The 24,190-nt window shown below is 38.6% G+C and overlaps 1 protein-coding gene across 1 annotated transcript in view; it reads right to left on the bottom strand.

Annotated features, from left to right (window-relative positions):
* SVEP1 (sushi, von Willebrand factor type A, EGF and pentraxin domain containing 1) overlaps positions 1–24,190 on the bottom strand; it is a gene marked incomplete at its 5' end in the record, with an annotated part of 184,195 nt that overhangs the window by 81,768 nt on the left and 78,237 nt on the right. Inside the window, 11 exons of the mRNA XM_082656871.1 lie at positions 981–1,142; positions 3,407–3,640; positions 4,164–4,328; positions 7,815–7,923; positions 10,278–10,399; positions 11,886–12,080; positions 12,709–12,840; positions 13,607–13,714; positions 17,230–17,359; positions 19,741–19,859; positions 22,673–22,870. Coding sequence (XP_082512997.1) covers positions 981–1,142; positions 3,407–3,640; positions 4,164–4,328; positions 7,815–7,923; positions 10,278–10,399; positions 11,886–12,080; positions 12,709–12,840; positions 13,607–13,714; positions 17,230–17,359; positions 19,741–19,859; positions 22,673–22,870 — 1,674 coding nt within the window. The remainder of the gene's footprint in view (positions 1–980; positions 1,143–3,406; positions 3,641–4,163; positions 4,329–7,814; positions 7,924–10,277; positions 10,400–11,885; positions 12,081–12,708; positions 12,841–13,606; positions 13,715–17,229; positions 17,360–19,740; positions 19,860–22,672; positions 22,871–24,190) is intronic.

Genomic DNA, 24,190 nt, shown 5'->3' with positions numbered 1-24,190 from the left:
AAGTTCTCAGCTTGTGCACTGTTCCCTTGAGTGACTGAAACAAAACCCCCGAATGAGCTAGAGTCTCATGACTATACCGGCACCTTTTTTCACTCTCAATAAGAACAGGCCCTCTTACCTCCTCCTGCCTGCAGACACCATTTCATTTGAGGTTTGGCAGAGAGGAAGTAAAAGTAGTCTTAGCATCAGGCCCAGAGAGGTTAATTAAGCAACTTTCACAAACTCATAGCAATGGTTTTGTAGTAGAGCGGGCTTAGGGCCAGATTCCCCAATTCCCGGTGCACTGTCCTTTCCTCCTGCCCTTCTCCTCCGGATGACTCTCATTTTCAGCGCTGCTAACATTTTTAGTGCATTTGCAATCACCTAGCACTGCTCTCAAGTTTACGTGTCATGAGGTACCCACACCTGCATTGGCAACAATAGGCAAGGAGGAACAATTCTGCAACTCCTTCTTTTAGGTGTGTCTTACTGTAACTTTAAATGTGAAAGAAAATGTTTCCATCAGGTATGTTCATTGAGAATAACAGTAACAATATTTTGAAAGGACTGGATATTTTAGTAGCAAGAATAGGTGCATATGGGCCTGTAGTTATTCATTTCCAAGTAAATGGAGAGTGAATCTCATCACATCAAATATTATTCTAACAAAAAGCAGCCTAATGCTTGCTAAGAGCCATGAAAGTCCTTTCCACCAATTAAAGTGAGATTCACTAAAACACCAGGTTCATTGATGAATGTGGATTAGAGTTCTTGACAGTGGAGTTTGACTTAGAGCAATGGACTGTTGCAAAAGGAAAGATAAATGGACTTCTCTAAAGTGAGGGAAACATTCAGGTAACAGTTTGCAATTAAAAGAAAGAAAAAAATCAATTAATGAAATTGCTTTTGGTAATGCTCATATTTCATCCTATTTGCCACTGAGATTTTATAACTGGAAACAAAATTTAGGCTTCTGGTCAAAATGAGCACTAAGCCCCTACCTTTACATTCCGAGCTACTTCTTGAATGGAGATATTCAGTGTAAGTTCCAGTTGGACAGGGTTTGCACTCAAGCTGTCCTTCTTCATCTTGATAGGAGCCCATCAAGCAGCTTTCACAGACAGAATTCTCCAGAGAATAGTAGGTTCCCAAAGGGCAATTGACTGAAGAGAAAACAAGCAGGAAACACTGAATATAGTATGGAATGTGCTTTTTCCCTAAGGCATGAGAGTAATAAAGCCTGCTTCCAGATACTATTGTTTATGGGTTAAATTTTACTGCTAGAGGCTTACTCACATGATAAACCTTCCAGAAATGTATTCCTCTAAACCAACAGTAGATTCTTTTTTTTTTTTTTTGAGAAAATGCAAATTCTTGTTGACCAAGCTTAGTGTTTATATGATGGCGGCTTTGAAGTGTGGGTTAAAGTTCTAATAAACCAGATTATTCTGGAAACACACAGTTCGTGGAAGAAGAGGATAAAACAATGAATGTTTAGGTTAATTTGGGGCTTCGAGATATGAAAAATGATTTCATAGCTGTTCTTCTGAATGGTTTCCCTTATGAAATTGAGTGTCCATTATAGCATTATTTGTAGAAATAAAAACAGGCAAAGGTGGTGAGCCTAAAAAAAGGGAGTTAAGTCGACCCTTGTCTCTGATTGCAGGAATTACTGTCCACTGAAGGCAAGTCTGAGGCATCCTCAGACCCAAAGTCTCCGAGGAAACAGGCCAATTTTAGAACCTTCCTTCCTTGAAGATTTGCTCTACTATTTGGACGCCTAGAGTGCAGAATATCTGAGACCAAAGTGGGATGTTAAATTCACTGAAAGGCTGCTATCAAAGTTAGTATTTTTATAGAGAGGACACTTGAAAGAATCACTTGGGTGATTCTGAGGTGGTAAGGTATGTAAGAATTACCTGGCAACTTATTACATTTCAGATTCCAATGCCCTAACCCCAAGGGGTCAGATGCATCCGTTTTGGGATGGGGCCTTAATCGAGCTGCATTTTGAAAGCACTTCAGGGTATGCTGACACAGGTAGCCTGAAGACCACACGGAGAAATGCAAAACGCTGGCCAAGGCAATCCCTGATTTTCACTCACAGGTTGAGAAAGAAACAAGAGGAGGCTCGGAAAGACGACGTTAATGTGCTTTGGATGGACTGTGTTTATCACACTGTGAAAAACTCAGCTGAGCTCTGGGAATAGCAATAAGAACTGTTGAGGAAGGTTTTCCGACCAGAACACAAGAGCCCCAACCTACAGAGGGGTTAACAGAAGACTCTCGTCAGTTGGTTCCACTGAGTGTACAGAGTTTAGTCAGAGGAGATCCCGCCATCTATAAATGATGACTTGTTAGGGAAAGAGACTGGAACTGATCCAGATGGTGACAGTCTAAATTAGGGGTAAAAGCTAAGGGACTCGGGGGAGGGAGAATGGGGAAGGGAAGTTTAATGGGTCTGGGGTCTCCTTTGGGGGTGATGAAAATGTTCTGGAATTGTGATAGAGGTGACGGTTGAATGACATTGCGGTTGTACTAAATACCACTGAATTGTATACTTTTTAAAATAAATTTATTTATTTTATTTATTTATTTTTGGCTGTGCTGGGTCTTCGTTGCTGTGCACGGGTCTAGTTGCGGCGAGCGGGGGCTACTCTTCTTTGCGGTGCGCGGGCTTCTCAAGGCGGTGGCTTCTCTTGTTGCGGAGCACAGGCTTTAGGCGCGCACGCTTCAGTAGTTGTGGCACGTGGGTTCAGTAGCGGTGGCTTGCGGGGTCTAGAGCACAGGCTCAGTAGTTGTGGCACATGGGCTTAGTTGATCCGCGGCATGTGGGATCTTCCCAGGCCAGGGATCGAACCCGTGTCCCCTGCATTGGCAGGCGGATTCTTAACCACTGCGCCACCAGGGAAGTCCCTGAATTGTATACTTTAAAATGGTTCACTTTATGCTATGTGAATTTCATGTTGGCTGCCTGGGTGGGAATCTCGGCTACACCACTTACTGTCTTAAATGGTAAGACTTACTGGGTAAGTTCTTAGCCTCCCTGGCTTCAGTTTTCTCATGTATAAAATGTACTTAATAAGAATGGTACCGCATACAGTAGCTAAACAGGATTAAACACATGAGACGGGCTCAGCCAGCACACATGAGTGGTCAGAAAGTATGAGTTTCTGTTATTGGAGTTGCTGCTGAAAGCTGTGAGGTCTAAAGATCTATAAATAAAACGAAGATTTGAGTCGCTCACCTAAAATAATTTTCTTGTTGTGACCAATAGTGGTTATCTAGATTTTTGAGACACTAAGCATGTAACAATAAGAAAATGTAGCTTTCATCACAATATCCCTTTAGAGTTGTAAAACGACTCTATCCGTGTCATTTGACCCAATAGGCACCAAATATTTTTGATTACAGGGAGAAGTCTTACCACACATACGCCCTCTCAGCATGGAGCCTGGTCTGCAGAAGAGGAAAGCCTTTTCGGTTTCTAAGGAATTGCTGTCAGCTACAAGCATTTCAGATGCAAGATGAAAGGAATACATGGGCTCCTTAGTAAGGGTCCTTTTCAGTCGATTTGTGATAGTTTCCAATGTCTTAATGAGTCGTTGCTGATTTTCCAATTCAAGGGTATCATTTCTTTCATCAGGTAAGGGCACACTAGCTGAGATAAAAACGAAACAAGAGAAAACATAACACACACACACGGTGTTGCAGGAAGCCATTTGTACTGAGTTTTTACCAAAGAGAAATAGCATATTAAAAATCTTCCAGGAAAAATAAACTGAAACTTAAACACCACTTACTGAGCAACTAGTACCTGGAGAATATTAAAAACAACACGATTTGTTTTAACCTTTCTCTCCTATGCTGGATCTACATCACCCTTTTGTGGAGTTCTTCATGATTACATATTAAATTCCTGCAAACTCTCGCTTTTTAAAAACACACCGTAGTTCATCATGTCAAGATGAGCACAAAGCAGGGGGCTTATTGCTATGGCAACTATAAAGTACATCTGTGATAGTAAGAAAAAAATGACAAAACTTGGTTGATTGCGTTTGCCCTAATTTTCAGTTCCAGGGTCATTTCCTAATAATGGTAACAAACAGAAAATTTGAAAAACAGGTCTCCAATCAAGAATTTCTCTCTATATTAACCTTTTCAAATAGATAGTCTATCCTTACCTGTGATGTTAAAAATTAACTTAATTTTGTGGTCAGATAACGGGGCACTTCTTTTAATCCGTGAAGATCTGGCTTTGCCAGCGCCCGTGGGTGTTTCTCGCACGGTGTCCAGGAAGTCATCATAAGAGTAATCCAGCCTGTTAGCTGCACCCCAGCCGACAGGTCCTGGACAATTGGGGCAGAGAGACAAAAGATGTTACAGTTGCACCTTTATCAGCGTTTAGGTTCTAATGTGAGTCCACAAATCAAACTGTCCTTGATCATCGCTTAAACTGCCCATAATAATACACCATATACAAGGTTTCGTCTGTAGTATCATACTGTAGCTGTAGGCGCTTCATATGAAGTTTAGCTTACCAATGAATTCCATTAAAAGTATAAAGCAAAGTCTCTGTAGAGCTATACAGGCATTTAAAACATTCTATCCTTGACCTAATAATAAATTACCTTAACTTTAGAGGAAATGGGAGGAGGTACAGATTTTAATCAATTCCTATTTCCCTTCAGGGTTTGCTCCATTCTTGCTTTTTTGTATCAGCGTTATAAACTTAACGCATGGAAACAGATTTCCTTTTGTGAAGATTGTTCAAGTGTCTGCATAGCTGCATTCTATTTCAAAGGTGGGGGTAGTTTCTGAGGGCAGCATGTAAGTTACATGATTACGTAGTTAGGAAACTATGCTGGAGGCAGCACGGCTGCACGTGATTCTTTGGATGCCCTCCATATCACTGTGATCAAGGATTCAGACTGTGGCTTCTCATATATGGTGTACGGCTGCACAGTCTTAGTCAGGCTCCTTTCGTCTCTCTGAATCTCAGTTTCTTTGTGTCTAAACTGAGATAACTGTGCTTACCTCATAGGTTTGTCTGTGGAATAATTGAGCTAATTTATGACAACTGGCTCATATCTGACTCATTCTAAAACCTCAGTGATAGTAAATGATATTAATATTGGTCTAGCCATACTGCTGTTGTTGCTTAGTTAGGTGCGTTAAACATCAAATTCTATTTATACAGACTTGTCCACTTAAGTAAGTTGGTTTTTGAGGTTTTTTTTTTTTTTTAGCTTAATTCATGTTTTGGGCCATTAAAAAGGACTGGGATCAATATTTTTGTTTTTCACTTAAACATTTGTCCCACAAGTGTCATGTAGCCATTATGTTGATAGAAAAAAAAAAAACAGATTAGCAAAGAGAAAAATATAAAAGATTACTTATAATTCCATCACATGGAAGTAACGACCATAACATTTTAGGCAAGAATTTTTTCTATGAATATATAAATACACACATACACATTTATGCACAGATACATATATATATATATAGCTAGAATAAAAATAAACATACTGCACTTTTAACAAAACGAGATCATACTATATGTATATTATTTGGTAATAGCTTTTCAAATTTTTTCAAAAATATAATATTTCTGTGTCAGATGGTTTCATAATATTCTCTTCTACAGCTATACTACAAACTAAGCAGGTTTCTATCTTCAAACTTTTAGGTTATTTCAAAATTTTAGAACATCCTTGTACATACACTATTTCATAAAGTATAAGACACCATCAATGAGAAGACACATCCCAATTTCAGAGATGCCCAAATGAAAAGTGTACGTCTTAGAATTTATAAGAAGTGGTACATGTTTGCACATTAGCATGACTTTTATCTTGAGAAATATCCTTAGAAGTGGAATTTCTGGGTCTGAGCATTTTTAATCCTTTAGATACATATCGTCAAATGCCCTTCAATGTCTCCTCTACACACAATATATGAATATGATTTTTTTCCCCTGACACCCTTGCCAACTCTGGGTGTTATGATTCTTATTCAAATTTGTTAATCTGACAGGTCAAAAATGGCATCTCATTTTAGTTTTCATTTGAATTACATGATTATTATAAGATCAAACAATTTTAATATATTTATTGGCCCTTTATTTTCCATACATTATGACTTGCCAAGGTGTTATAACCATTACGCTGATCTTGTGACTCTGTTGTGAGGACACTCAAGAAGGAAGGGTTGTCTCTTAGGATCACTTGTACCACATGCCATCTGGATCCTTCTAGAATGACAAACATCACCCACCTCAAAGCCTCATGACGACAACTGACTCCCTCTGTGTGTATCCCTGCACCCCTGCAACCTACCTCAACAATCTGGGGGTTGAGGGAAACCTGGGTCATGTGTGACAGAAGAGGCATTGTTATTCTAGATGTGCCACTGCCAGCTCCCCTGCCAATGCCACCTTGTGTTTTTCTATCTAAAACTTTAACGTCAAATATGTTCACTGAGAAGTTGTACATAATAGTTAAAATTGGAAAACAACTTAAACCTACCAATAGGAAATTGTTTATATAAATTATGGCAAACTGACTCATAAAATAATATGCAGATATTAAAATTGTATTGAAGTATAATATTTATGACATAAAAATGTCCTGAATAAAATCTTACCTAAAAACTCACGTTTACAAAATAGTATGGGTCAGCGTACATATGCATGTACAGTTACATATTCATTAATATATTAACAGAATTATTTCTGGGATTGCAGGTTATCTCAATATCGTTCCTTAGCATTTTTCAAATTTTTGCAATAAACATATATGCACAAATAATATTTTTAAATTTAAAAATCTAAAGCAACATTCAACATCACTCAGTGCTGAATCACTAAAAACACGACTAGTGTCAGAAACAAAAAGGATGTCTGCTGTCATGTGAATTAATACTGTCTCAAATAACCTTCTAAGCACTTTATTTATACTTGTACTTCCTCCTTTAATCCTTACAATGGCTCTATGAGTTCAGTACTCTTATATACCCAATTTATAGGTGAGAAAATGGAAGCACAGAGTGGTTTGAGAACTTGGGCTCAAGACCACACACCTAGTTGGTGGGGAAGCCAGGATTCAGACCTTACTAGTTGCTTGTAGGGTTCATGTGCTTTAAACACGACACTATTTTGTTATCACTATTATATTTTAAAACATTACTCTGCAAGTTCTGGACAGTTTTATAAGAATGAAATAAAAATAATTACTGGAAAGGACAATTTTGCTAATTGAGGGACACAACTGAAATCTAGAAATCTAGTAAGCTAAATGGTCAGTTGGACCAGCCAAAAAAATCACATAGCACACTTTGGAGTAGCTTTAATAAAAGTTATATGTCAATTATATCTCAAAAAAAAAAAAAACAAGAAAAAAGTGTTCAGACTCTACATGAAGAAAACATCAGAATTCCACTTGAAGGTGTATTAGACTTGAATAAATGGCTTACTTGCAATTTAAGTTAAATGCCATATAAAAATTGTTGTTAGTACTTTATAGTTATTACTATTCTCTTCTAAGATCTCATATGAATATTTGAATTTTACAATCATAATGTGACTTAGTTTTCTTAGTTTTTATCATCGTGAGGCATTTTGGCTAATATTTTGAAAGAATTTATTTGATACCCCAAATGTAATATATTTATAAAGATCATTAAGCACAGTATCAAGTTATCCAGTCATCTTAAAATACTTGATGAATAAATAAATGAAAGATCATTTTTCCAGTTTGCCCCACTCTTCTGGAATGATTTTCTTAGTCTGCAGATCAGTTTTGCCAACTACCCACACTAAATAATTTCATTACCAATTGCAAAGCCATTTTCATACTCATAATTATATTCGAGGCAGTATTTTTTGGTCAGGTCCTCCAGTCTGCAGTCAATGTCATCAGCGTCACTACAAAATGATGGGACCTGCAAATAAAAAATGAAGAGGACAAAATGTACTTCACATCTGGGTGTGCCTTGGATAAGCCCTTTGCTCCTCTGGCCTTCACCTCTCCATCAGCAGGAGGGGAGGGAGGGCCCTAGAGCTCTGTCTGCCCTTAAAAAGGCTCCTGACCCTCCTCCATGCCCTGCCCTACCTCCTCTAAGTGCCTGTGGACCACCAGGATTAGCCTCATGCCTTTTCTTTCGGTTTGTATCACTTACCACAAGAAAACCAGGACTCTTGGGATATCTCTTGTCTCTTAACTTTCACCCCATTTGGCTTTTTAAAAATTGAAGTGCAGTTGATTTACAACATTTTATTAATGGCTCTTTAGCTCCCTTTTCTCTGACCCTATCTCCCACCCTTCTCCAAGTCCTCAAAATCTTCCTCGATGCCCTCTGAAACACACAGTCAGTAATCAGCCAATCTCCTATTATTATTATTATTATTTTTAACCTCCTCTCTTTATGTTCTCTTCATTTTTGCTCTCAATGAAACCTGACTTCCTAGTTTTCTTAGGTGGTGGGCATGGAGGAAGTGTCCTCCTCACTCTTTATTGCTGTTTCCAGATCATGCTCCCATGAACCTCCTTGAAGCCTCACAGTTTTGAAGCCCCTGCAATCAACTATACCACACACTGACCCTCCTTGTGGCCATCACCTACAGCCCTCCCCCACTCTGAGTCACCCTCTCATTCCGAGAGCGCTTGGTAACCGTCCTTGTTACAGCCCTCGGTAATTTCTGCATCCACCCAGCTGATCCTTCTATCACCTTGGAGTCTCACTTCCTCTTCCTCTTCTGTCTTCCAGCTCTACTTTTTTTTTTTTTTTAAAGAAGATGTTGGGGGTAGGAGTTTATTAATTAATTTATTTATTTTTGCTGTGTTGGGTCTTCGTTTCTGTGCGAGGGCTATCTCTAGTTGTGGCAAGCGGGGGCCACTCTTCATCACGGTGCGCGGGCCTCTCACTATTGCGGCCTCTCTTGTTGCGGAGCGCAGGCTCAGTAGTTGTGGCTCACGGGCCTAGTTGTTCCACGGCATGTGGGATCCTCCCAGACCAGGGCTCAAACCTGTGTCCCCTGCATTAGCAGGCAGATTCTCAACCACTGCACCACCAGAGAAGCCCCCAGCTCTACTTTGTCACTTGACATACATGAGACATACACTTGAGGGTATGTCTCATGATCATACCCTCAGACCTCATTGTTACCAGTAACTGCACCTTCTCCTACTCCCAAGAATCCAACAATTCTTTGACTTCATCAGAATCTATAATCCACTGATGCTACCCACCTCCTCACTGTCTCTCAGCTCCTGATGTCTTCACTTCCTTATTTGCCCATCTTGGATCCCATGGTCTACCACCATGAATTACTCCTGTGCATGCACCCTCCTCCATATGTTTGCCTGGAGGACCTTTAACCCTGGTTAAATTCATTGCTCTGCTTTCTCCACATTTGCGCCCACATGCTCAACCGTAGCTTAGGAGAAAACACAATGCTGCTTACTGCCAAGCCTACTACATTGCCCTAGAATATTCATTTATGCTCTCCTAGAAAATTATTTTATACATGTTCTGTTTTCTCAAACCTCCAGCAACTCCTCCCCATCCACACTCCAGGCTGATCATTCCGCATCTTTTTTTCACAGATCAAATAGTCACAAAAGATCCTTCCTTCACACACTTACATCACCATGTGGACTCACTCCTGTACCCATGCTCCTGTACACTCCGCCTCCTTGATGCCTTGCTTTCTCTCACACTCTGTATCAAATCTACTACTACTACTACATCTACTTTCAGAATCTATCCAAAATCTAAGCCACTCAACTCTGTTACGGATACAAATATATATATATATATATATATATATGTCATAATTTCCTGCCTTCAAGACATTCAATACAGTTAAATACATCGTTTTGCTTTCTTGGAATCACTGAAAGAGTCCTAAACGAAAACACATGAAAAAGAAAATCCTTTAAATGTTCAATGATCTCCTCATCATAAAAGAAATACAGTCTACAATGGCATTTTTGTCATACTTTAAATAACAAAGCAGACATGCTCAAACCACATGGACCCTAAGCTTCCCTTTCTGACTTGGAGTGTTTTAAAAAATTCAAAGTGCTTTAACACAGATTTACATATAATTCACTCCAGAAGTCCAAAATCCTATGAATAATTCTAAATACGAGGAGCAAGTTTGGGTCACAAAGAAGAAGGGAATCATCGGGACAAAGAATTTTTGTTGCAGGTGACCCAGAGAGGTTACAAAAAACTCAACAGCGAGCGTCCTTTCAAATATGGCAAACAACACAGGAATGCTACTGACATACCATTTTCCCCAAGGTGGTCTCAAATGCTTCAGAAAACTTCTTCAACAGATCCGTGTCATCACAACGAGTTGCTTTGTACAGCATCTCAAAGGACTTGAACCCATGATTTGCAAAACGTTTTACTGGAAAATGTTGGAAAAAACAGCTCCAGTTGGTTAGTGTTTTCAAAACAACGATTTAATTTTCTGTGGAATAACTGTAACTTGGTATTTTAATCCTGACATGATTTTGGGGATTGTTATAAAAACAAAAGATGACAGTTAAGGAACGTTTCCAGGCATTAATTGGTCATAATAAACCATGAGCCAAGCAGCTCTGTACCCAGTTACCTGGTGATAAGTTTGCTTTGATATATTATTCTTTGCCTTCCAATCATATTAAAAAATGAGTATTTAAGAGAAAAAGAGATATAAAAATTCTCCTAATTATATTCCTGGGAATCTTTGAAAAATACTAGCTGCATCAAAGATATTATAATTTATATTTATGTAAACTTATAACTTATATGTTTATATTATATTTGCAACCAATAGACATTGAAAAATTTCTGAATATTATGTGAAATTCTATTTCTTGAAAGTGTAATTTCACAAAGATAAATTTTTCCTTGGATCAGAAGCTTAGAATTTAGACTCAGCAAGATGTCTCCGAATATTCAGAGACGATGTCTCCTAATAGCATCAGCATTAAAATCCTATTGTCCAGGGTTTCCCTGGTGGCGCAGTGGTTGAGGGTCCGCCTGCCAGTGCAGGGGACACGGGTTCGTGCCCAGGTCCGGGAAGATCCCACATGCCGCGGAGCGGCTGGGCCCGTGAGCCATGGCCGCTGAGCCTGCGCGTCCGGAGCCTGTGCTCCGCAACGGGAGAGGCCACAACAGTGAGAGGCCTGCATACCGCAAAAAAAAAAAAAAAAAAAAAAAAAAAAAAAAATCCTACTGTCTAAATCTTTGATAGAGGTGAGTGATATCACTTTTATTTGCTTCCCAAATTTGGGGAAAAAATAGCTCAAGTAAGTGGGCTTTACTCTTTTTCTAAGACACTGGCATTTAAACTTCGTCTACAGTACTAGATCAAAGATTCGCTCCAGAAAATATTATTTACACTAGACAAAGATATTGGGTTATTTTTATAATAATATATAAGATCACAGAATAGCTCTAAATCTGAATCACTTCTAAAGAGAATGCGACTGATCTCTCACTGCATCACGTATGTCGGCTCTTACTTTAAACATAAGCTCTTCTAAAGACTGTAAGACTGTACTTTATAAGTTGAAGTTTACAAGTCAAGAATGCCATGCTGACAAGTCTCTTCGGATAATTCTGGTAAATGAAAATGAGAGCGCCAAGATGGTTTTGCCATAAACTGAATCTTATCCTATAGCAATCCGATAAATAGCAAAACTCTGGGGGGCTAATATCTTAAGTCAAGGGACAAGCATTTCTCTTAGCTGCAAACACTTCAAATTCACGGCACCGTTTTCCACTCACCAAACCTAATCCCTATATTAAAGCAATTTTTCCCTTTAATGTTTAGAAATTTATACACATAGGCAGACAAATACATACTCACACATATGAAAGGAGTCCAGAAAAGAATTAGAACTTACTAGCACAGTCTGGCCATTCAGTGGAATATGGTGGCTTCCAGATGCCATCTTCATAAGCACAATAATACTTGTCAGTAGACCCTTCTGTGAAATCATAGCCCTCTAAGCAACTTAATGTGCAGTTAACTCCAGCACTATCTTGAGTACATAGAAAATCCCCATTTACAGGTGTAAATGGAACTTCACAGGGGGAACCTGTGTAAAAAAAATTGTATTCCTCATATACAGTGGTATAAGAAATATAAATTAAAATCCAGGAGTCTAAGCTGAATTTTGAAAAGGATTCCTCCTGTCCACCACTACTCCTAGAAAAACTCTCACAGTAAATCCTTAGTGTGGGATTGTTGCAAAGTCTGCTTTTTGATTCCTAGGTGGGTACAGTTAAAAAACTGTACCTATGTGTAATTATGGGTAATTAATTACCTATGTGTAACTGTGCATATTTTATGAAAAGATAAAGTACTTCTGATTTGCAAGTTATTTTTGGCATTCCTTTAAGAAAAATGAAAACCAGATAACATTACATAGGAAATACATTTTCTGAATCTGTCTCCTCAAGCATTCAAAATAGGATCATGACAACAATACTTTACAACTTTGGAGAAAATGTTAATAAGTCGTTAATTAAAGACTACCCCAGAAGAAAATATTTCTATTTACCATGAAGTGAAGGAATAATGATCAGAAATCTCAGTAAAATCTGTCAGTATTCTAACTTTAAACATCTACTGCTCATGGACTATTTTCTTTCACAAAATAGAGTGCAACAGCGATTACATATATCAAGTTCAACTAGATTTTTGGAGGCTTATACAGAGTATACCTTTTATGATAATGTGGATGTCACATGTTCTGTTATTGCCTGAGGGGTCAGTGGCTGTGTACCGCACTACCGTCTCCCCGTGAGGGAAAAGGTCTCCTGGTGTATGACTTCTGGTGATGGCCAACACAGCCCCTAGAAAGGAAAGAAGCGGAAAGAAGGAATCCAATTTGAGGGTTATTGTGTGCAGTCGCTTTATTTGATTTGAATTTTCATTTTCTGTTTATACAAACCAGCTGGGCATTCTATTTGTACTGATTTGGCCGCTAGTAGAAAATAAAAGATATAATTTTACGCTATAACACAGAAATTGTTGACTCAAAAACCTATTAAATTAAGGCATTCTTACTAAATAAAGTATTTTCCTTGAATAGGTCAGTCACTGTGAATACTGGAAATTTAATTAAGAAATCTATTTAACTTGCATTCTTATTGCTTTTGGGGTTTTGGTCAAAGCTTTAAAGTGAATTTCAGCTATATTAGCCCATTTTTTTCTGTTTTCCCATGAATTTTTATAACTTTTATGACAAATGTTTAAGAACTGAGTATGAAAACATAGAACTGCGTTAGATTTACCAATAGGATGCATAGTTTATGTCTTTAGGACAATGGAAGCTTGGAGACTCAATGAATTTATTAGAACACTTTCAAATAAAACACCTTGTACACGTTTAATAATGTCCGCTGAACACTGAATGAAAGGAAATGCCATGAATAGGTAAGATTAATAATGTTAAATTATATATACTTATCCTAGCATTAAAACGTATTACCTTATATAATTATTCATTCTATTTAGATGTAATTTGCTTTTCATTTCTCTTTTACCTTTTTAAAAGCTTTTTAAAATAAAGTATCATTTGGTGGTAACATACTGACAACACAATCTCTGCGTTCTCACCTGAGTTGTCCGAGAACTGAGGCTCATCCCAGGTGGCAGCGTGCTCCTTCTCGGAGACCTGGACTGGAGGTGGGGATCTGCACCAGTCTATGCTAGGCGGTTCTACATCTAAAGAACATGAGATCAGAGAATGAAGTCACAACTGATGTTCAAAACTGATGAGGAAGGTTGCAAGAGAGAACCAAAGTCTACTTGTGCTGGCAGAGAACCCTGACCTTGTTAGACGTAAGGCTGGCCCTGGGGTCCCTTTGATGATGAGGTATGTTTCATCCCTGACCTCAACATCAAAAGAAAAAGCTGATTCTTGCTATACTTCCCTCTGCCTGTTGAAGAAGGAATACCAGATTGCTAAAATCACCATGAGCATAGCAGTATGAAAGGCAAATTCAGGATACGGTGAGCATTTAATTTGTGAGTTTCGCCACTGGTAGTTGAGCTGACCCACCTAGAAGTGTAGAAAACCTTCCCAGATAATTGGAAGGCGTGAAATGACCAAAGCAGTCATTTCACTGGGATCATTCCCACGATCCTCCTCTTAACGGAAGTGCTGATAGATGCTAAATGGAAGGACCAATGGGCAGAGATCCGAGTCATGCTGTAGAATACGTAAGATGTAAGTGAGGATGTTGTATTGTTGGAAGGCCAGGAGGTTATGTCCATAGATGGGACACTGGAGTCTAAGATTCCTAAGGCTGATAAATTCCAGGTAAAGACAAAGAACAAGGTGTGGACATGGGAATGGGGGGCTACAGTGGAGAGGGGGTGAAAGCCATGGTAGAAATGAAAGAACTGTGAGTCTGTTGCTGGGCACTGTAATCTACACTGAAGGAGGGGTTTGAGGTGGCGGCACGGATAAGCCAGGCTTCAAAGCTCTGACGGAATGTGGTGGAATTTTTAGGATGTCAGTAAAGGACAACAAAGAAGGTGCAAAGGAGGAAATTTTAACATAACTATTAATGTTTACACTTTTGAAATGTCCTTCTATTTGTAACAACATGCCTTTGAGGGACGAATACTACTTTTCTAATTATATAGGTAAGGAATCTGAAACCAGGCAAATTTAAGAGACTTGCCTTAGGTCATTAAGCTGGTAAATTGTAGTCATAGACCTCAAGACTAGGATGATATACTATCAATGACATACGGAAACATATAATTCTGAAATTAAACGAGCTCTACCTCTGGAGAATATATAGATTTTTGTTTTAAGCTAAGTCTTATGAATAAATGTTCAGTTTTTCTCTTTTCCTCATGTTTGTCATTTCCTTAGTACAGGATCTTTGGTTTACTACTTTCCTAGGCTGTAAACTCTGTCAACCAGCAGTGGAGCCTCCTTTGCTCACAGTTAGGTCTCCATGGCCTAGCAGGGCACCTGGCCCATAACAGATGCTCAGAAAAAGTTGCTGAATAAAGAAAAGAATGAAGGAATGCTCGTAGGAGGTCAGTGCACTTTGAGAATGCGGAATCAAGCCAATTCACAGTTAAATTTACAAATCCGACAGTATTTACTATTTTCCCAAAAGAAACTGCAGATGAAATAGTTCCAAGATTTTCTAAATTTATCTGATTTTAGCCAAACAGTTTAAAGTTGAAGTTCAGGGACAGGAGAGCAGTAAGACGAGGCCAATGACTGTCAAAGAATTGGAGGGACCAGCCAGATGCATTGTCTCCACGAGGGAGAGAAAGTCCATTCAAAGCAAGTGAGGCAGCACTCTGTGGAATGTTAAGCAAAAGCGTTCCTATTTCCTCTCATTTATCATCAAGACACCAACACCCCCCCTCATCTGAGGAAAACAAGAAAATGTAGGCTTTGGAATATTTTCTGTGTCTCTCTCTCCCCCTCCCGTTCTCTCCCACTCTCTCTTTCCCCCTCCTTCTCCTGTCCCCTCCTCCCTCCCATTTCCTCTCTTTCATAATTTGAAAATTCAGCTAGTGTCTAGCTAGACACTCGAGTACACTTTTGACATTTCATCATGCTGACTCTTCATTGTGAAAAACGAAAACTTGGCAAACTCTTGAATCACATTTTCATGTTTAAAATCACAGCGCCATAAAAACACACCCAACATATTTTTCATGTGACTGATAAAGTTCACGCTTAAAACAACCTTGAAAAAGCAATTAAAAACAACTAAGCACTATGACATGAACTAGACTGACTTTCATATGAGTCTTTTTATCTACTTTCACCAAAACCTATCACTTCTAGGGTAAGAAGCCAGTTTGATACACATTGGTTATTTCAAGAGGTTATGTAAAAGTCTTAAAATGAAATGAATTTAATGAACTGAATTTTAAAATAAACATTAAAAATACATCTGAGACCAAAATACAAAAATGTTAGTATATTTACACAGAGCTTAATGTGTCAGGCACTACCTTGAGCAGTTTGTATATCTTAACTAATCAAAAATCTCACAATAACCCTATAAGGTAATATATTTATTAATTCTATTTCTGGATGAAGAAACTGAGGCACAGAGAGGTGACTGGTTACGCTGCCTTAAGTGGGAGAGTTGGCTGTGGAGTCAAGCAGTTTGGGTTCAGAGTCTGTGCTCTTGAGTGCTACAGACCACTTCACATATTCTCCACGTATTAAGTCTTGCTGGTGGGTATCTGGTATCTACTGAATTGATTGAAAGCACAAACACCAATTGGGAGATGATGGAGTAAACCAAACCTAAACAATAAAGTAAAATTAAAAAGAAGGAGTGATGTATAGCAGTGGGATGTGAGGATGGAGAGACTGGGACAGATTTCAGAGATACTAAGGAGATGAAACCAGTAGAACCTGATGAGGTATTAGATGTTGGTGATGGAGGGAGAGGAATCAAGAATGACTTCCAGATTTCTGCATGGTAGCTAGGTCTTCACTCCATTTTCTGAGCTAAGAAATATTTTAGGTTTGGGTGAGTTTGAAGTACCTGTGGGGCATCCACGTGGGAAAGTCGGTAGGCAGTATTATACACTGCTCTGAATTTCAGAAGAGAAATTTGAGCTGGAGATAGAAATCTGGGAGCTGTCAGTTAACAAAATTACCAGGAAAACCAGAGAGAGAGAAAGAGAAGAAGGCCAAGGCCGGAATCCTGGGGACGATCCACATTTGAGAGTTGGTCTGAGGAAGAGAAGCCTAAAAAAGCAATCAAGGAGGAAAAATGAGAATAATGGGGGGAAAAACCCCAGAAAGACTGGTGTCAGAGAAGCTATGGAAGGAGGCAGTTTTGATAAAGAGAGCACGGTTAATAATGTAAAATCTACGGAAACATGTCAAATAAGGACTAAAAAGTGTGCAGTAGGATTAGCTCTAGAGATCACCGTAACCTTGATGAAAGTAGTTTCTATGAGTGAAGGAGACAGAAGCCAGACTTGAGTGACTTTGAGAATAAATGGCAGTTAAGTCAAAAGAGATGGCAACCATTGGGAACTTTTCAAAAGGCTCATATAGGAAGGGGTCAAAGAGACAGAGTGATAATTAAAGGGTACGTAGGTTTCAAAGAGGAAGTGGCTTCAATGACAGAAGGAAGAATCAGTGAGAAAGGACTTGTTGAAGATAAAGGAGAAGGAAAGTCTTTGGGGGCACTGGATTATTTTCACAAACCTACCCAAGTAATTTGAAGACTTACCAATAACCTTGATATGGAAAGTGCAGCTGGCTTGGTTGCTAGCTAGGTCAGTTGCTGTGTACGTGATAGCAACATCTCCAATTGGGAAAAGATAAGGTGGGGTAAAAGCTGGATGAACGTGGATTGACACCTATTGGAGAGAAATATCAGGAAAGTTAAAGTTAATATTAATAGTACTTTTATTATTTTTTGGTTTATATATTATTAGCAAAGAAGTAAAAAAGACACAATATTTTATGTATAGCAAAAAGGAAAAAAAAATCAGACATAGCCTTTGGTATACTTCTTTCTAGACTATTTATCTATATAGTTTATAGAGCTGGGATACATATGAATTGTTGAATTTTAATGTTGTAAGCAGCACTACGATAACAGTTTTGTACAGATAATTTTAAAATATTTTTATTATGTCCTTATAATAAATTTCCAGAAACAGAATTATTAACCTCAAAGTCATTAGCATTTTATTGATAGATAATACAAAATTTATTTCCCAGATCACGGTAAAAATCTGCATTCCCATTGTTAGTATTTGCATTCCCATTGTTAGTATTCCCATTGTTAGTATTCCCATTGTTAGTATTAGTTAGTATTTGCATTCCAATTGATAGTATCATTGTCAAAGTTCCCATTCAAAGTTCTCTGATCTATATTAAATATCATTACCTTTTGGTAAATCAAAAATATGGCATGAGGTCATTGTTTTAATTTGCAGTTTCTTAATGTCTTATGGTAAGATTAAATTCTCATATGATTGCATGATATAGATATATTCTTCCCTTTTTGAACCATATGTTTGCCTTCTTAGTCCGTTTGAAAATTATTATGTGATAAAGATAAATTTATATTAATATGTGATGTAATAAACATTCTAACATTTGACATATTTGAAGCATTTTTCTCTAGTTTGCTAGAGAACTATTAAAAATACAAATTGAGGCACTTCCCTGATGGCGCAGTAGTTAAGAATCCACCTGCCAATGCAGGGGATATGGGTTCGATCCCTGGTGTGGGAAGATCCCACATGCCGCGGATCAACTAAGCCCATGTGCCACAACTACTGAGGCTGCACTCTAGAGCCCACGAGCCACAACGACTGAGCCCAGGCACCACAACTACTGAAGCCCGTGCACCTAGAACCCATGCTCCGCAACAAGAGGAGCCACCATAAGGAGAAGCCCGCCAGCAACGGAGAGTAGCCCCCACTCGCCGCAACTAGAGAAAGCCCACGCACAGCAACGAAGACCCAACGCAGCCAAAAATAAATAATTAAAAAAATAAGTTTATTTAAAAAAATTGAGAAATACTTTTGAGGTCAGATCCATTGGTTTTTTCCACTGTATTCTGAAAAAGTATTTCAACACACAGGTGCTACATTTTGTCTAAATTCTCATGGATCCTGAAGTATGTCCCTGCACTCTTCTTAGTATTTGATGACAATGACCAGGATGATGATGACAGTGCATGTTTTCACGGGCCTCTTAATAGAATGTGGAAACTACACACGAGGGAGCACTCAACGCACACATCACCGACAGTATAGTAAGTACTATAATTTACATTTACACTTTTAAAATCAGATTTAAAAGTTACCTTGTCTTTGGTTACCTAAAGATAAATACCATATGATCTCGCTAATAAGTGGCAGGAAAAAAAAAAGATCACAGATACGGAGAACAGTTTGATGGTTGCCAGAAGAGGGGTATGGGGGTGCTCAAAAGGGGTGAAGGTGGACAAAAGGTACAAACTTCCACTTATAAGATAAATAAATCCTGGAGATGTAATATACAGAGTGATGACTATATTTAATAATACACTTTAAAAAAGTTATCTTGATTTTTTAAAGTATATTGTGTTTATTCAACACAATTATCAGAACATATTGTGTGTGTGTCCTTGAATGGCACATGTCCTTGAATGACACAACTTACATATTTACATGCAAGTGTAAAAACTATATACTATTTAAGGGCATCTTCATGTATGTGAACAGTAAAAGTATAGATTTAAGAGGGTGTTAAATTCCTAATTCCTTTCCTAGCATCTGATGGATAATTACCTCAAGCTACTGTATATACTAGACTAAAATACTGTGTTCTGAATAATGCTGGTTTTAAAAAAGCTGAGTAAGAGACACTGATGTTATCTTCTTCAGACTGGCCAATATGCAATCATTTCAGGATCATATTTTAAAACATATGCTTAAAAATAGAAACTAAGATTGATTCCCCATCTTTCTTTTTCTTAAAAGATCTTCAGAGCCTAGGAAGGGGCAAAGAATTCTCAGCCAACGAATCCGCAGAATGAAGGGTTTCCGTTTTGAGATTTTCATCTGAAATTTCTAATGAAAAATTCAAGGCTGATCATTCTTCTATCAGATGGGGCATTAACATTTATGAGTACAGCTAGAGAGGGCACTATCATTAATTAGTAAGTTTTCAATAGCACACATATTTGCAGTGTATTTAGAATCCATCTGACAAAGGATGCAAATATTTGCTCAAACCTTACCTTTTCCCCAGAGTTGTCTTTAGCTGTTGGGATTTGCCAAGTGATATTAGCAGAGTCTTGCTGTTCCTGAGTCTCAGCCTCTATGTCCGCAGGACAGTTGATTTGAGGAGCTTCCACATCTGATTCAGAAAATACACAAATCAGTTAACATATCAATGTGTAATTCTAAGTCGTTTAAGAGAGAGGTAAAAAGACATTAATACTCTGTGACTCGCTTTTTACATCCCAATTCCTGACTGATTTGGAATTTACAACTGCCTTCAGGATAATGTATCTCAGGATGACTTATGAAGCCCTTCCTGAACTGGCACCTGCTCCCCTAAGAGGGGACAAATCCCCTCCTCTCTGACAAATCCCCTACCAGAACTCAGTCTCCACATCGAATACTCTCAGTCCCACGAGAGCACCATGGTTCTTCTTATACCTGGGTCTTTGTCCACGTCCTTTTATTTGCCTGAATCAATGCTCTCTTCCCCCTTTACCCAGGAAACCCCTACTTGTCCTTTAATTCTCAGCTTAGACACAAGCTCCTCAGGAAGCTTCTCTGACCCCACTGGTCCATTTTAGGTGCTCACTCCACAAGTTCCCATGGCCCTCTGTCCTTCCTAACCATAACTCGTTTTGCCATTTTGAAATTAAATTTTCTCCTCCCAAAGAATTTAAGTTCTTTGAATGCCAGGATATCTCTTGTCCCATTGTATTATATAGTTCCTGGCATATAACAGGAGTTTGATAAATATTTTTGGAATGAAATAAAGAGACAGAAAAAATGAATGTTGACTGGCAGGAAGGAACTGCACTGGAAATGCTGTCAAATGGAATTAATTAGTGTGCTAAAATGTACTGGCAAAACAAACAACAAATTAAAGCCAATGATATTTTTTGCAGTGTGAAACTTTGCAGTACAGATACTGAATTAGATGTGGTAACATTCCACATAGCCACATCAGTCACTGTACAGCTAAGTTCTCATTACATGGTATAATAAATCCTCTTAAGTTACGTTAAATTAGGTCTTCTGTAACTTGCAGCTGAATATATCCGAATTGATCTAATTTGTGTCTCACATTCTTGTTCCTTTAAAATTTTATTCAATTTATATTTTCCTTTTCTCAGAGGGGCTAATACTTAGACAATTTTCCCCCACAAAGATGCATTAGCATATTAACTCTTAAAATCTAAAGCAGTATTTTATTTTTCCTTTACACTTGAATATTCGCTTGAATAGATTTGGAATTTAAAGTTTATATCTATTTTCCCTCTGTATTCTTAGAACACTGCTACATTTCCTTCTGGCATTTAGAGTTATAAATGAGAAGTGTAGTGTGAGTCTGATCCTTATTTCCTTTGTGAAATTTCTCTTTTCTCTCTGGAAACTTCAGATTCTCTCCTTAACTTTGGACCTTGGAAATTTCACAGGGAGTAGTGAAAGTATGCCTGCCCAACATTCAGAGGCTATTTTTTTAAAATTAATTTATTTATTTTTGACTGAGTTGGGTCTTTGTTGCTGCGCATGGGCTTTCTCTAGTTGTGGCAAGCGGGGGCTACTCTTCGTTGCGGTGCACGGACCTTTCATTGCGGTGGCCTCTCCTGTTGTGGAGCACAGGCTCTAGGCACGCAGGCTTCAGTATTGCAGTACACGGGCTCCAGAGCACAGGCTCCAGAGCACAGGCTCAGTAGTTGTGGCGCACTGGCCTAGCTGCTCAGCGGCATGTGGGATCTTCCTGGGCCAGAGCTTGAACCCGTGTGCCCTGCATTGGCAGGCGGACTCCTAACACCTGAGCCACCAGGGAAGCCCCTATTTTTTTTTGGAGTCACATTACTCACTGTTTTCTTGAACATGGATCAATAAACTCTATTTCTCTGGCAATGGTACTTTATTTTTTATTGAAGTATAGTTGATTTACAATGTTGTGTTAGTTTCAGGTGTACAGCAAAGTGATTCAGTTATACATACATACATACATATATACACACATATATATACACATATATGTATATATATTTTTTCAGATTCTTTTCCATTATAGGTTATTACAAGATATTGAATATAGTTCCCTGAGCTACTTGGTAGGACCTTGTTGTTGGGGAGAAGGGACAAATTAAGAGCTTGGGGTTAACAGATATATACTACTTTATATAAAAGAGATAAACAAGGTCTGAGGCTATTTGGATCAAAAAAATTCAACGCTTTCTGAAGCTTAGGGGGACTTTCTTCTACTGGGAGGAAATTCTTCTCCTCCATCCCTTATCCTCTCTCTGCTTCTGGAACTCTTTATTGGGGTTTCTCGATTTATCACAGGTATCTCTTAACTTCCATCTTTTGGGCTTGATCCATTGGGATATTCAAGTTCCCTGTTTATCAGTTCTCCATTCTGAAGGAATTCTCAGTTTGCTTTGTCAAATCACTAATATTGTTTTCAACAACACCCACTCCACTTTTCGACCCTTCTCTTAGAGACATTTATATTTTTACTTCTAAGAACTCTTTCTTGCTCTCAATAGCTCCTTTTCACTGCAGTCGGCTCTTGTTGCTAGGAAGATGGCAATGTTCTCTTGTGAAAGTACTGAGATGCAGGTTTCATAGGGCTGATGACTTGCTTTTTTAAAAAAAAATTAACTTAATCTCACCTGCTTTATAGGAGCCAGAAATTCCCCAAAGATCTTCAACTCCCAATGGAAAACTTAACCTGATTTCCAGCTCTAATATCATCCTTAGTTTTCTATTTCTTCTATTGTTGCCTGGTACATTGTAATTGGATTTTGTGAGTCCATGATTTTGTAACAGACATCTTCATAGCATTTTCTGGGGTTACATCTATCCTTTTACCATAGATTTGCAGCAAAAGTAGCAAAGAGGGACAGTCCCACACTGCACCAATGTGTCATTATATAGAATTTGGTTTTTAACTTGACCATTGTACGGACCTACCTTCACAAGCAGCTGTCTGAACTTTGGCACTCCATTTTCCGGAGGTGGTGCACCTCACTTCTTCTCTGCCTCCTGATAAAATGAATCCTTGGTGGCAACTTAGCTGACAAATCGTCCCAGGTTTGGCTGGATGCTTGCCACAGGTGGGGGGTGACACGATGACACCTCTGGGCTTCTGAAAGGTGGAGCAGTGGCGCTCTATTGTAGGAGAGCAAGAAAATGTTATTTGCGTTCCCACAGATTGCAAATGTCACAGATTCGCTTTACTCGAGAAAAATACAATTGGTCTGCTGTGGGACTGACATAAGTCACTAAATGAGGTCTGTATGTGACACTAAACAAATGCTGTATTGTAAATAATGCTCAACCATCTCTCTTTAGTTACCTCATGCTATGTTGCCGGTGCATCAAAATCTTGAAAGATTTCTAACTAGCACTTAAATCAATGCCGACTGTGACTTTTATCATTTGCTTAGAGCACCTTCATTCAGTTTGCAGAATGTTACGTTATGGCTACAAAGTATAAAATAGTGAATTAGGTTCTATCTTTTATACTCTCCCTAGAATCACTATGTCATAATTAGGGCCTTGACTCTTAATGATGTTATTTTCAGCACAGATGAAGAATAGCAGATGAATTAGGTAGAATTAGGTAGACTGGAGATAGAATGGAAAATCAGACTAGGACTTAATGCAGGGCATGTGTCTCTGTGTGTGTCACACACACGACCCCATACACACATTTGTTTGTCGTTGTAGTAGTGATTCTACTGGGAGCACTGCTGGCGTCTTTAGTCTGTATTTCCCATGTGATATGCCAGGCATTATTCTAAGGGCTTTACAAGGATAGACCCATTTAAACATATGCAGTAAGGGCTGTTGTTATTATTCCCACTTACAAACAAGAGTGCTGGAACATAATAGTAACTCTCATAGTTAACTTTCCTGAGGCTACCCAATTGGTAAGTAGCAGAACCTGTGTGCTCCTAAAATATTCCACAACCATGCCTCCTCCCTGAAATGACTGCTTTCAAACCTCTCGGTCAGCAAAAGCAAATTTTCCCGAGAAATTGATATGTTTCTTTGTTTTTGCACAGTATGTACCACGTGGTTGCCCAGACTTCCTATTTTGCTTTGACCAAGAGGAAAATCAGGGCCAAATCTGTGGTTCAAATATAACAACTATATGGGACTTTAAATCATTTATTCAGGTATGTTATTTATAAATTAAGAAAATTATTCTTTTAGCTGTCATAATTGTTGAAGATTTTATTCCCTGTTAATATTCTCTTTCTTACTATTTACGACCTTTTGAATGATGTCTTTAGTTTTTATATAGTCTAATCTAATCTTTTCTAATCTAATGGTAAATCTTTTCCCATTGCTTTTATGCCTAATACATGGGTTAATAGTACGCGGGCCTCTCACCGCCTCAGCCCCTCCCACCGCGGAGCACAGGCCCCGGACGCGCAGGCCCAGCGGCCACGGCTCACGGGCCCAGCCGCTCCGCGGCACGCA

Source organism: Grampus griseus (genome assembly GCF_964374135.1).
Source record: "Grampus griseus genome assembly, chromosome: 6".
Classification (NCBI taxonomy): Eukaryota; Metazoa; Chordata; class Mammalia; order Artiodactyla; family Delphinidae; genus Grampus; species Grampus griseus.
Note: the sequence above shows the minus strand (reverse complement) of the source record. Positions and strands in the feature narration are given on the sequence as shown.